The sequence below is a fragment of the Rhea americana genome, unplaced genomic scaffold, assembly GCF_003343005.1.
Source record: "Rhea americana isolate MKP2758 unplaced genomic scaffold, rheAme1 scaffold_514, whole genome shotgun sequence".
Classification (NCBI taxonomy): domain Eukaryota; kingdom Metazoa; phylum Chordata; class Aves; order Rheiformes; family Rheidae; genus Rhea; species Rhea americana.
In genome coordinates this window covers 144,140-156,961 of record NW_028186662.1, presented here as the reverse complement: position 1 = coordinate 156,961, position 12,822 = coordinate 144,140, and the positions used below count along the sequence as shown (strand labels likewise).

General features: G+C 48.5%; 1 protein-coding gene across 1 annotated transcript; it reads right to left on the bottom strand.

Annotated features, from left to right (window-relative positions):
* Positions 1–1,953: 1,953 nt before the first annotated feature.
* Positions 1,954–12,200, bottom strand: LOC146588433 (uncharacterized). Its single transcript, XM_085318010.1, has 4 exons — positions 12,186–12,200; positions 11,335–11,407; positions 3,615–3,725; positions 1,954–2,814 (listed from the first exon to the last, which is right to left on the bottom strand). The coding sequence occupies exons 1-4, from the start codon at positions 12,198–12,200 to the stop codon at positions 2,141–2,143; spliced, it is 873 nt and encodes a 290-aa protein (XP_085174136.1). The 3' UTR covers positions 1,954–2,140.
* Between the last annotated feature and the right edge of the window lie 622 nt (positions 12,201–12,822).

The window sequence follows — 12,822 nt, the reverse complement described above, 5'->3', positions numbered from 1 at the left end:
CACGGCACAGCTCTGCGCGCGCTGCACGGAGCCCGCGCCGAGCGCCGCGGCCCGCACCGCTCCGGGACCCCCAGCCGTCGCACACCCCAGCGCAGCTCGCCTGGCTGCCGCTGCCGTGGGGAGGAGGAGACGGGGGGAGTCACGCTCGGACGGAGTGTGCCTGGAGCTGGGGCACGGACGGGTCACTGGGAGCCACCTCCGTCCGGGGAGGATTTAACGCCGCTGCCTGCGCCTGGGCACGCAGCCACGGCACGGCACGGCACGGCACGGCACGGCCGGCCCCGCGCGCCATGAGGCTGGCGGCTCTGCTCCTGCTCCTGGGGCTCTTCTGCCTCTGGGCTCGTCTGGTGTCCGCAGGTGAGCCGGGGCCAGGGGCCGGGGTGGCGGGGCCACGGCATCGCTCACGGCACGGCCAGGCGCGCGGAGGGCTCGCGGCCGGGACGAAGCGCGGGCAGCATCCCGTGCAGGACGCGTGAGCGGACCTCACGGGACCCGGGCTGCGGCTCGCACCCACTGCCCGCCCGCCGCCCTCCCCGGGGGGGCCCCCGCCAGCTCCCCAGCTGGGGCTGGGCCCCAGGGCCACGTACCGCAGGACAAGGGCTCGGCGCTACGAGGCTCCTGTCTCTCCCCAGGCTTTGCCTAGCCCCCGCCTGCACACGGACCCGAGGGCCCCGCGCGTGCAGCCACCCCGCACCCACCGGACGGACGGCCACAGAGCGATGCGTGGGCCGCAGGACGAGCGCCCGCCCCCTCGAGACCACCTCCACCTCCTAGGGCGCAGCGGTCTCCGTGGCCCCCTCACCAGTAAATGCAGCCTGCAATGAACTGTCCGGCTCCAGCTGTGTCAGTGTCCCGGTGAGCTCCCACCTGCCTCCGTGGGACCCCAGCCCAGAGCTAGGGATGGGGCTGCGGTGCAGGCAGGGTCCCGTCAGCCCGGGGGCTCCCCACAGTGGCCAAGGTGAGCCCGTGCCTYGTTCCTCCAGGCCCAGGAGCCCCGACGGCACTGCCAGCCCACTGCTCCTTGGTGCAACYGTGCATCCTGTCCGAGGGTGCTTAAATATCTGGGGCATTTCTATTTTCACCTGGATATAGCCAGAAAATATTTTTCTGGTGCCACGTGCTTGGAGCTGGCACGCAGCTGAAACCTGCACCCCTCCCCTGCACAAACCCTCCAGGGACTCRAGCGCACTCAGCCCTGGCACCTGCACCACCATGACACCGGAGAGCATCCTCACCTTGGGGCAGCTCGCTGGGCTGGGGAGCGGGGAGGGAGGTGAGGGAACCTGGCGAGTGGTGTCAGACCGTCSCCTCTCCTGGGCTGCAGGGGCCGCGTCAGACCCGTCCCTGCGAACGCACGTCCCCTTGGAACGCCTCCCCCGGGGCAGGGCAGCGCTGAGCTCTGCCCGCTGCTCCGATGAAGGGGAGCCCATCTGCCGTGGCACATGCCACCGTCTCCCACGACCACGCTCTGCTACCAGCATGTCACGGGGCTGCAAGCACAGGCTAAGGGGCACCCAAGCCCCGACAGGGAGCCTGCGCAGAGCTGTCCGCGCCGGGGCCCCGCAGGCGGCAGCGCCCGCGCGGCTCGTGACCAAAGCCCAGCCAGGGCAGCTGCTCTCRGAGGACACTGGGCAGACTTCAACCACGTAGGCACTCAGACCGGGGAGCCGCGGGGGGCCGGGGGGAAAGAGAGCCCCACAAGGCTTCTCCCAGCGTAGAGATGCTCCACTGGTGCAAGACACGTGACTGATCCAGGGCGTCCGTGTGTCTCTCACTTCACGCCCACGTGTGCCAGGGTCACGCCACTGTGCGAAGTGCCGTGGGCTCAGAGCCCAGGCTGGCCAGGAGCAAGCAGGGGTGCTCCCGGTGTCCCCAGGGCTTGCCTGGCATGATCCCAGGAAGGCCCGAGCAGGCCRAGAAGAGACAGCTTGTGCTCCAAGTGAATGACCTAACGGGGGATTTATTAGAAGAGAGAAGGTCCTTTCCAAAATGACTGGTGCCTGGGACCAGCCCTGGCAGAGCAGGGCAGAGGCAGAGGGAGGAGGCCAAGGGCAGCTGTCCCACACCACGAGCCTGCCCCACATGGCCACCGCAGGCTTTCCTCGCCCCACATGCTCCTTCCGCAGCCTGTGACCATTGGTCACCAGACATCATCACCATCACTGCCACTGTCATCACCACCATCGCTGTCATCATTATCACCACCGTCGTCATCACCATCATCATCTTCACCATCATCATCTTCATCCTCGTAGTGGTAGTTGTCGTTATTATCGTTGTCATAGGTTTCATGTTCATTTTTCTCATCATCATCACCATCACCACCGTCGTCATCATCATCATCGTCGTCATCCTCTCCATTGTCACCCTGCTCAGACTCTGTCTTCTCTCCTGACACAGGCTTCTCCTCAGCCTCTGGCTTCTCCTCAGCCTCTGGCTTCTCCTCAGCCTCCGGCTTCCCCTCAGATGCTGGCTCTCCTCCAGTCTCTGGCTTCCCCCCAGTCTCTGGCTTCTCAGCTACTGTGGGTTTCTTCCCTGATGTGGGCTTCACCCTGGACACTGGGTTCTCCCCTGTTGCAGGTGTCACAGAAGCCACTGGCTTTTCCCCAGATGGGTGCTTCTCTTTAGACACTGGATGTTCACCTGACTCCAGGTTCTTGGCTGGGGTGACTCTGCTGGATTCAGGGTTTGAAATAGAGCTGGGTTTTTCCCTTAAAAAAGGGGGTTTCCCTGGCAAAGCAATTCCTGTCATCTCTTCCTGTGGTTGTCTCTCTGCACCACTAGCAGGGACAGGAGAGGTTGTTCCCGGGATCCCTTAAATATAAAGAGAAAACAGAAGCGTCAGAGTCCCCACGCACCTCCAGCTTGCAGTGGCTCCCAGCAGGCACAGCCTCCTCCCTGCAGCAGGCTGTGGGCACAGGGCTGCACGCCTGTCCCGGGGGCAGAGGCAGGCACTGGCCACACTGCTGACTTCTTTCTCTTCCAGCCTTTCTGCACCCTGCAGAAATGCAATGGCTGAAGCGACTGGCACCTGTCCTCTGCCCAGAGGTGTGGAAAGTTATTGCAGTGCTGCTATTTACTTCCTAACTGCCGACCTCTCTGTCCTTCTTGCTGAAGGCAGTCMAAGAGATGAGCTCTGCTCCTGAAGAGGAACCGCTTCAACACMCTTGGCTATTCCACGGGAAGGGCTCTGCCCCTGCACAGTCTGCTTTACCCCCCTGACGGGCAGCCCTGCTGCTCCCAGGAGCTGCTCTCAGTGCCCTTCAGTACGGTACAGGACTCCTTAAGATGTGCAAGGCACACAGTAACTTTCCTMTTGACAAACAAGCCTTTGAACGTCATTTTGGTATTTTAACACTGAGGCTGGTGCAGCGAGGGCATAACAATTTCCCGCACTTACAGCAGRTGAGTTTGCTACAGAACAGTGCGTGTGCATTCTCTTCTATGGGCTTTTCCTGGTGGATTTTCCAGCCTAGGTCTACCCCACTGCTGCTGTACAGCCCAGGAATGAAAGAGTCCCCCAGGGGCCAGGTCAATATCTGTACGGGGAGGCACCTCCAAGCAGATCCATCTCAGAGTGGTAAATGAATTCTGGTATCAAAAGGGGGTCTTACCACCAGCAGCAACAGGTTTGCAGACGAGCCTTCCCTGGGAGCTGTTGCACACGTGCCCAGCCGGACAGTCCTCATCACCTCTGCACTCAGGCAAACACCTGCACGTAACTCCTGTTGTATTGGGAGAAGCCTGGGCTTAGAGCAGGCACAGCACAGAGCCCGAAGGCACATCAGCCACACGCTCGCTGACCTGTCAAGCGAGAGTGGCTTTCAGCGGTAGCACCCGGCCCCTCTGTTTGGAGGGGGAAGGCCCCCATCCCGCCCGGCAGATCCGTAGASACACCAGCACAGGCGTTTCACTGTCCCAGGCGTCTGTGCCTGCAGCGAGGGGCCTCCCCCGGCCGCCCGCAGCTGAGCCCAGCCAGCGCCCCGCGCTGGGGCAGAGCCGTTTGGGGCTGGCACGCATCCCAGCCGGCTGCGAGCCGCACGTGGCTGTTCCCAGCGAGCGGCCCTCGAGTCTCGCCCTCAAGAGGAGGCACCGTCCAGGGCAGGTAGAGCCCTGGGAACCCTGCAACAACCCGTGTCCTCCTCCCACGACCCACCAGCCTCCCACCTCCACCGTCCGGAATCACACCCTGTCCTGCCAGCTGGGCCCACAGCATCAGAGGACTCCCCTCCCACAGGCAAAAAGCTTTCTCAGCCCAAATTAAAGATGCAGACTTTCCAAAGTTTTTAAAACTTGGACAAAAAAAAGTCAAGAAAATCTGTCTTTTTTTTTTTTTTTCTGGGAGGCTTTTGGGAGTGGGTGGAAGAAATAAGTGAAAATTGAAATATTGATTGCAGAAAATTTTTAGCAAAAAAAAWTTTACTTATCTTTAAGAGTAAGAAATACACTATGTATTATTTAACTAGGACATAAATATATTGCTAAGTATATTTTTGAAATAAGTATATATGTTTCCTGTTATGCAGTAACAGGTAAACACATTGAGAAACAGAACTGCACTGCACAGTACCTTCCTGATGTATACTGTTTGCCTCTTGGTATCTCTAAAACAGGGAATGATATTCAGAATTTAGAAATAGAAGACATCAGCATTACTGACTTGCTGACAAAAGAAGGGTCATATTGGCAGACTTAAAATCAGCTTATAAACTAAGACCCAAAGAAACTCAAGTTTCTAGAGAAAAAAAAATAGAAAATCTTCATGGTACTCCTATAAACATATTTTCATTAGAATGCAATGACGCCAGCGTGGAATTACAGAGGAACAGCAAATCTGACTCACATTGTAAACGAATTGTTATTGCCTTGTAGTTTAACTTTCAAAATAAAWTTGCCTAATTTGAACAATTACAGAAGTATTCTGAAAGAAGTGAACCAGTAATATTTTAAATACCGCTCTAAAAAATCACTTAACTGTTCATTTTGAAAGAATGTAATCTTAATTCCTCAGAGAGTTCATGATTTTTTCTGAGGAAAAAATAGGGGAAGGAAAAATAATTTTTTTTTTTGAGAGTTTCCTTTCTTTCAGATCTGCACTTCTCTAGTTTGGCTGTGTGTTTTCAAAGAGGTCATTAGGGAACGCAGTTATGAAATCTGTCATGAAACAAAGAGGGCAGGAGACAGCTGCAAGCACAGATGATAAACGTAAGGCTGAGCTGCAGTTGGTGTCCACGGTACACAAATGTGGACAAGGCACTAGAATTTAACCTGCTGCAGTTCAGGCTTTAACAATCCGCATATTTTCATTTGCCCAGAGCAAACCAGCCCTCACAAAGCCCGCAGCCACTCTCACCTCAGTACCTGCTCCTCAGGCTGGAAGTTGCTCTGTCCAGCCAGGACTGTCCTTCTCTAGCACTCCCTGCTCAAACAGAGTATCATTTCTTGTCCAGTCTCTGTTTTGGTCCTGTCCACAGCAGTCCTGGTTTCTGACAAGGGAGATATTTCTACTGGCCTCTGCCCTGGTCACTAATACACTAATGGTCCACCTTCCAAGCATCTCTATGCCTGTGCTTTTGGTACCACTGCAGTCTCTGTCCCCTGCTTCTCCCATGCTCATATGCAGATACAGACAAAGTTCTACCTAAAGAGAGAGAAGTCTTAGGGGAAAAGAAACCTCCTGACACCATGCAATACCAGAAACTCACTCTGTTTCATCAGCTGCAAGGGCCAGTGAGAAAGCCAGACTCATATCATTGCTGTGCTCAGGGCAAGAGAAACCCTGGTCAATAGTGTATGGCACTAGCAAAAATGACTTCAAAGGGAAATTAAAGAATGCAAAAAAAATTTTGTGGCTAGAACAAAGATGTCATTCTTTATGGCATTTGCTTGATTTTTAATATTTTGCAGAACTCAAAGAATATAAAATTAAACAGGGGCTAAAACTCACAAGAGTCACAACCTTTCATAGAAATCTTTCATCCATATAAGAATTAAAACAGATACTTAAACACATGTCATGGAAAATACAAAAAATACTCTAAAATCTACAAAAGGTGAGTGTTTCAAACACGCCCATACTTGCCTTTTGTGGGTGCAGCCTGCAGCTCTGCCCATAGGGTGAGGAGCCCCAGCAGGAAGATGCTTCTTGACTTCATACTGCAGGTATGAGTTGCCCTGGCCAAGCCAGGCAGCAATTTAAACTTCCTCCCAGGTAGAGGTGGTTCAGGAATGGGAGGAAGCAGCTAACAGGTCACTTGTAAAACCTCCCACATCTTATTGTAATTCTGCTGTCTAGAGAGCCACTCCAGCTATCTCTCTCCACCCAAAATGAAGATATGAGTAAGATCCAGAGCTGCTACACGTTGCCATGGAAGACAAAWTTAAGAAGTAGAAGGAGCAAACAGAAAAGCCTGAATGTACAAAGAACTCCCCAAATCTTTACCACTTTTCTATGGGAATCCCCACAGACTTGTACTTGCACAAAGCTGTGACTGATCCTCTCTGTACTCTGACACCTAGAAGCATTCTGGTGACAAAGAATTTTTCTCAGGTTCCAATACTGAGGACTCTGCCAGTCTCTCCCTGAGATACAGACCTGAAAAAGGCAAACCTCCCATGCGTATCAYCCAAACTGTGTTTTTTTCCTCCTGGTCATTTTAGTCAGTTCCTCACCCAAGAGTTCATAATCCTTTATAAGGTATTTCTAATGCAAAAGAGTAGGTGCATTTCCTAATTCTTAGACAGCATTTTTGAAAATATGTGGAAGAATATACTTTCAGGGTAACTGCTTTATTGAGATTTGCAAAGAAAATGGAAGTTATACTGTAGGAAAGAAAAAGTGCTAACTCAGAGACAAAGCAGTCTGAAATGGTATCTTCCTCTTCTATCTCACTGCCTTAGAGAAACACAGCACTTAGATGCGCACAGATCTTGCATCATCTGTTCGGTAAATCGTTACACTTTAAAAAGCAGCAATAATCAATGTTTCTTGGCAGACAGTTGACTTCTCATACTGCAGCATGACCAGCTTCATACCACCTTCATCTTAAAGCTGAGGAAGAATGGAGTGTGAATCTCTTACATAGATGGAAAAATTCAATGCATTTTTTAAGACTAGAGCTCTCAACTAAGACATTCAGGAAGAGAGGGCATCTTCTGAAAGAACATACAGCAACAGCCCCATTACTGCTTGGAAAGCAGATGCTTCAGGAAGTTGTGGGAACTTTGATTAATAGCAGTAATTATCTGTATTGCAGTAAGATGCACTGGGCTGCTAGACCAGATTCTGCCTAGACACAAAAGTTAGTCCTCGTCCTTACAATATAAGCAAAACTAAGACACAACGAATAAAAATTTCAAACAGTGAGAGGCAAGGGGGAAGAAAGAGGCACTGAGAACAGGTAGAGTTGTTACATAAAGTTGTTTTGGGTGTGGTTTGAAGGCTTCAAGTCTCTCAAAGGTTTTTGATTCATCTGAAGTCTAATCCAACCTCTAGTGCTACAATTCAAGGTGCAAATACAGCCACCTTTGGTCCCYGCAAAAAAATTCCATGCAATTCCCCACTTCCTGTCTTCTGAAAAAGGTATCTGCCAACTTAGATCATCTTCACACATCTTTCTTGGTAGTTTTGCCTCATCCTTTTCCTTCTCTGTTCCTTCACACCAACCATTACCTGAAAAGAAAGTCATTAAAGCATGCAGATAACTCCTAAATTGTAACTTCGGCCTTAAAGGTCATCTCAGCTGGCTGCATCATCTTTGAAATTATTTGCAGATGAAAATTTTATTCATCCAGGCAGCACTGCTGACTAATTCCTCTATTCCAAATATAAATTTGGAATTCTTTGTTCCTAATGCTACTGTTTCAAATATAAGTTGCTATTTTCAGATCTTTGCAGGTCCAGTATTCAAACCCTCTTTTGAAAAAAAATGGCTCTTCATCCAGTATTTCTTTTGTTAGTTCCATTCATAACAAGTATTTTCCATTTTTTTCACTCTTACTAGTGGAAACTGCTAGGTTTTGGACTGAGTTCAAAGCCTCTGCAAATGAACTTGGTGCACATGGTCCTTATCCTTTATGCTCTCCCTGTATCCAATGTTACTACATTGCAACACAAACAGAGGRTCTATGCACACATACAGGAAAGCAGAAAGCATTCAGTGTAACCATTCACCCAACCCAACTAGAGATACACCTTAAGGTGCCCTCAGATCAGCTTTTTGCAAACTGCTTTCCCTCTGAAATCGCAGCCCTGACTCACTGAAGCCCTGAATCTTTGCTTATACTCCTGATAGTTATGCTGAAACTATTGGGCATGAACTGCAGGGTTTACAGTGTTTATGCATGAGCACCCAACTAGTTCACAAATAAGCACCAAATTAGTTCATGCATGAGCACTCAATTATTGCATGCATAAGTGGCCAACTAGCACATGCATGACTGCTTCATCAGTTTAATTACGAGCCCCATTTTGGGCATGATTTACAGAGTTTAGGTARGAGAGGGGTAAAGTGGTGTCCATCTGGGAGGAGGCTGTGAACTGTTGTGTACCCATTACAGTCAGGCCCAGCCAGCTCTGAAACCAGTGCAAGCAACCTATCGTGAGCCAAAATGGCAGCCCATCAGAGGWCCGTGCTGAGATACACTGGAGAAGGCTCCCTGCAAGGGGAGAAGACACATGAGGAAAGACATGCAGAGACACACGGGGAGGCGCCAGAGGAGACACATGGAGAGATGGCTGTGGAGAGGTGTGACTGGAGACACGCTCATGGAAGGAAGCACTTCATGACAAAGGGTGCACCCCTGAGGGAGTGCAGCTGTGGGTGACCACACCACAGCGGCAACAAGGAGCATGGAGGAGCAGGAGACAGAAGGAATTACACACACAACCTCAACATCCTGCATTGCCCATTGCCTCACTAAAGGAACTGGGAGGGACCAAATGTAAACTATGGCATAAACAAGGCAATTTGAGCYTGAGACAGAGATTTACGAGATCAAGAACAATTGCAAAGAGCCCTTTCACCACGCTGAATGCCAACAAACCCAGAACAACAGGCACAGGAACCACTTCCCCTTTGCAACAGGTAGAATCGGAGCTCATACTGCTTCCTTGCTCTGAATCCAGTAAAAGAGTCTGCTGAGTTGAAATGACCGCATGCACAGTGGAACACTCTGGAAAGGTCAAAGTCATAGGGTTTTAAGGATGAGATCTCATCGAAGGCAAAGAGAACATTGTAATCTCACTAGAGCCTTCAAATTGCAGATCTAAATTGCCTGCCTTCGCTGGAGACTTACATTGAGAGTAAATGAAAAATTAAATGTACTGACACATTTACTTCCCCTTTTCTCTGCATCTGATTTCATGGTAAAGACTTGTTTAATATATTTGAAATAGCAGCTTAAATAGTACCTTAAATTGTGTGAGTATTGACCCATTTAAATTAATTTACTCTCAAGTYGCACTGGAGGGCTAGTCAGAATTTAATTTTGCAGATTTCCCTTCCCTATTTAATTATTTCCTCTTGAATTATCCATGGGTCAAACAACAATCAATATTACAGGAGGCCTTAATGACAGGTCTGGCCAGGACAGAGCAGCACCAGGCAAGAATAGATCAGACTTGCCGGATCCACAGAAAAATAAAGTTTAAATCTGCAACAGAAGGATAAGTGAAATTAATGCTTTGAGTTTGACATTATTCTATAATTGTAAACAAATGTGTGCCACTTTACATAAAAACTAAAAAGGCAAAGCTCCTGCTTCAAAAAGCAAAATCATGTAAAAGGCAATGAAAGGGGTATGGGCTCAGATGTGGGAAGGTCCCTGGCCTGTGTGCTGAAAAACCTGTGTGGGAAGAAGACTCATTGCAAGAAACATGTTTTAAGTACAGGTTTACTTTACTCTTCCTGGCTGTGACTCAATTCTGATGCTATTTCTAAGTGAACCACCTGTACTGTTGAACTGCTGGTATTCCACACCTTACAGATACATGGCTTAATATGAGAGCCAGATGCTTATCATGGGTTATTGTTGTTAGTCACTGTTGAACAGAACTCCCCACTGAGCTAATTGTACCATCCTGCCGGTTCATGCAACATCAACTCCCCTTCCTCTCATCCAGTGAATGAGCCAAAATAACCAGGCTGTGCCAGGGTAGCAGAACACCACCCACCTAGCATCAATGTCCTCACCTACATCCATGCTACTGGGGCACCCRTTAGCTCTTAGGTCAGAAGAGTGCTTGATAAGAGACCGCTAAGAAWAGCCCAGCTGCTGCAGGGAACTGGAATTTACTTACTGAAAATCAGTTCTTGAAAATTCATAAACACCTGGCTCAGAAACAGGGATATTTATCATAGTTTTGTGGACAAATTACAGCATAGTCACAGTTCTGCTTCCTAAAATCCCTCCTCAGTTTTCAGACAAATAGATTATTTCTTCTGCAGTCTCCTGGCTAGACCAGGATTCACTGATTTCTAACTCAAATATATCTGGGTATGATTGCCAAAGGAGGTGACATCCATCTCAGTCCYATATTGATAGGACTGCCTTCCAAACACTCTATATGATAGATATTACAGGGGTTAAAAATGATAACCATATAATTATTTCAGTTATTATTTAACCACAGATTCCAATCTATTTCCTTTCTACCTCAAAAGTGGCAGTTCACAAAAGCACAGTGTGAAAAATGACAAGTGTGAGCAGCTGTGAATCACTGATATGACCTGATCAATAACAGGGCTCCTTTTAAACATCAAAAGAGGACTCCCATGAAGGAAACTAAAAGCACTGCTTTTGATGTGTACTACCACGCAGCTCAARCACTCAGCCACGGGCTTTTCATCTTAGAGAACAACGCTACTGTTTTGGCACACGTTTACATTTTAGTAGATCATAATCTTAGTTAAAATTCAGGGAATTAATGAAGTAGAAGTTTTTTAAAAGCACGTTTCTCTACCAAAACAAACATCTTGAAAAGATAAACCTACAGGTCTTGTTCCATCTATAYGGACTTGGATTTTATAGGGCAAGATTATACCTTCATCCATGATGCACAGCAGTGGAAGATCACAACCAATGCAGGCAATCTTGCCAGACTAAAGACACAAGCATGGGCCTAGGAAATTCAGCAAAGCAATTTCATGCTACTAGTTCTGGATATTTACCCAAAATGTCATTGTTTTATTTAAACCACTACATTTTTGTGCTGGAAGAGAGCAAGAGCTCAATATTCCAGATACTGGGTGCTTCCATTTTCTGTGAAGTCCTCTTGTAAAGTTCTTATGATATTTAGCTTACAATGTTTCACTTTTGGTCCTGTTACCTCACCTGGTATTTCAAGGAGGATCTCTGTTGCTGATTGAGATATCCAACTCTGGCCCACACGGAGCAGTGCTTTCCACTAGAGTCTTCCAGCTTGCTCTCAGGAATGATCAGTGATTTGTTGTTGTATACATTAGGAGCACGTTTTGGGTGTCTGAATGGAAAATAGTCTTGTTTTCCTCTCACCACAACAGCCGAGTTTCATGACTCTCATTGATTACCTGCAGTGCAACAGAATTGCCATTAGGTCAGAGAGAAGGTGAATAGAGAAGAGCGRTAAACAACGTTGTCAAAAATATGAGGGCAAGATGTTCTGATTCCCATTTTACATCTGCCACTGTTTACATGATCATCCAATTCAAAACACAGAAGTGGATGGTAGAGCTTTACACACATAAAGGTCACACTATAAGCTCTTACACTTCCCAGCTGGCAGGTCTGCATATGAAAYGTCTCCTTCATGCAAAGGAAGTACCGTCCATATGAACACCAAAAAAAAAAAGACCCAGAAATACAGTAACTGAACGCAACGTAAGACTTGTAATGTTTATGCTGAGAGTGCATAAAGTAGACAAGCATGCAGTTCTAGCTGAAGTGATGGAAAGAGCATCTGTTGCAACTCTTTGTTGTCCATTCTATCTCACAAATAACAAAGTACATGGAGCATGGAATACACTGCATTTACTAGTCACGGGACATTTATAAGGAAATGATCTGTTTCAGAAGAAATGGATGCAGCTAATACACCACCTCCTCAAGACTGTTACCTTGTGCCAACCCACAGACCCACAGTGGAGCGTGTCTTCTGCTGCTTTAGGACACAGCAGACATGCTCTTGCCCCACACTGGGATCTTACGAACACTGCTGCCATTGTTGATGTTTGCAAAAGGAGGAGTCACAGCAAGTAAAGACCTGGAAGTAAGAGAAAAGGCCGACAGTGATGAGTAACACTGGTTTCCATCTGCCTCTGCATATTCTTGGAAAGACAGGATTATGTCCAAGAAAGGTAATCAGTAATTCAACACAGAGCCTCCTATATTTTACATAAAATTGCAATAAAAAAAGTTTCCATAGGGTTGCAACAAAGCTCACTCCAGGATTTTCTGTCAATTCTGCCCCTGAACATTTAAATTACTTAACATCACACAAGCAGATACATGCAGATATTAGCACAAGCCCCTACACCTCCCTGTTGTGAACCTTTACAAGCTCCCACCAGGGTTCCAAAGAAACTACAGAATTGTCACCAGTGTTTTTTAAATCTAACATGAATCAGTTTGAAAGAGACTCCTGACATTTAAATCACTTGTTTTCTCTCTCCCTSTTCTATTTCCTCTCCTATCCACTTAGATGGCACTGTTGTACTTACTCAAAAAACCCAGAACCTTCTGCCACATTCCCCACCCCTACGTGCCCCCCGCACACCCCACGGGGAGCCGCCGCCCCGCCGCCCCGCCGCCCCGCCGAGGGGCGCCCCTGCCCCCCGCCCGCCG

Excerpts from the sequence above, each read along its gene's own strand:
- LOC146588433 (XM_085318010.1), bottom strand. Across the intron at positions 3,726-11,334 it reads GATCCTCCTTGAAATACCAG|GAGTTACGTGCAGGTGTTTG; the intron begins GTGAGGTAACAG and ends CCAATACAACAG. Across the intron at positions 2,815-3,614 it reads CAAACCTGTTGCTGCTGGTG|GGATCCCGGGAACAACCTCT; the intron begins GTAAGACCCCCT and ends TTTATATTTAAG.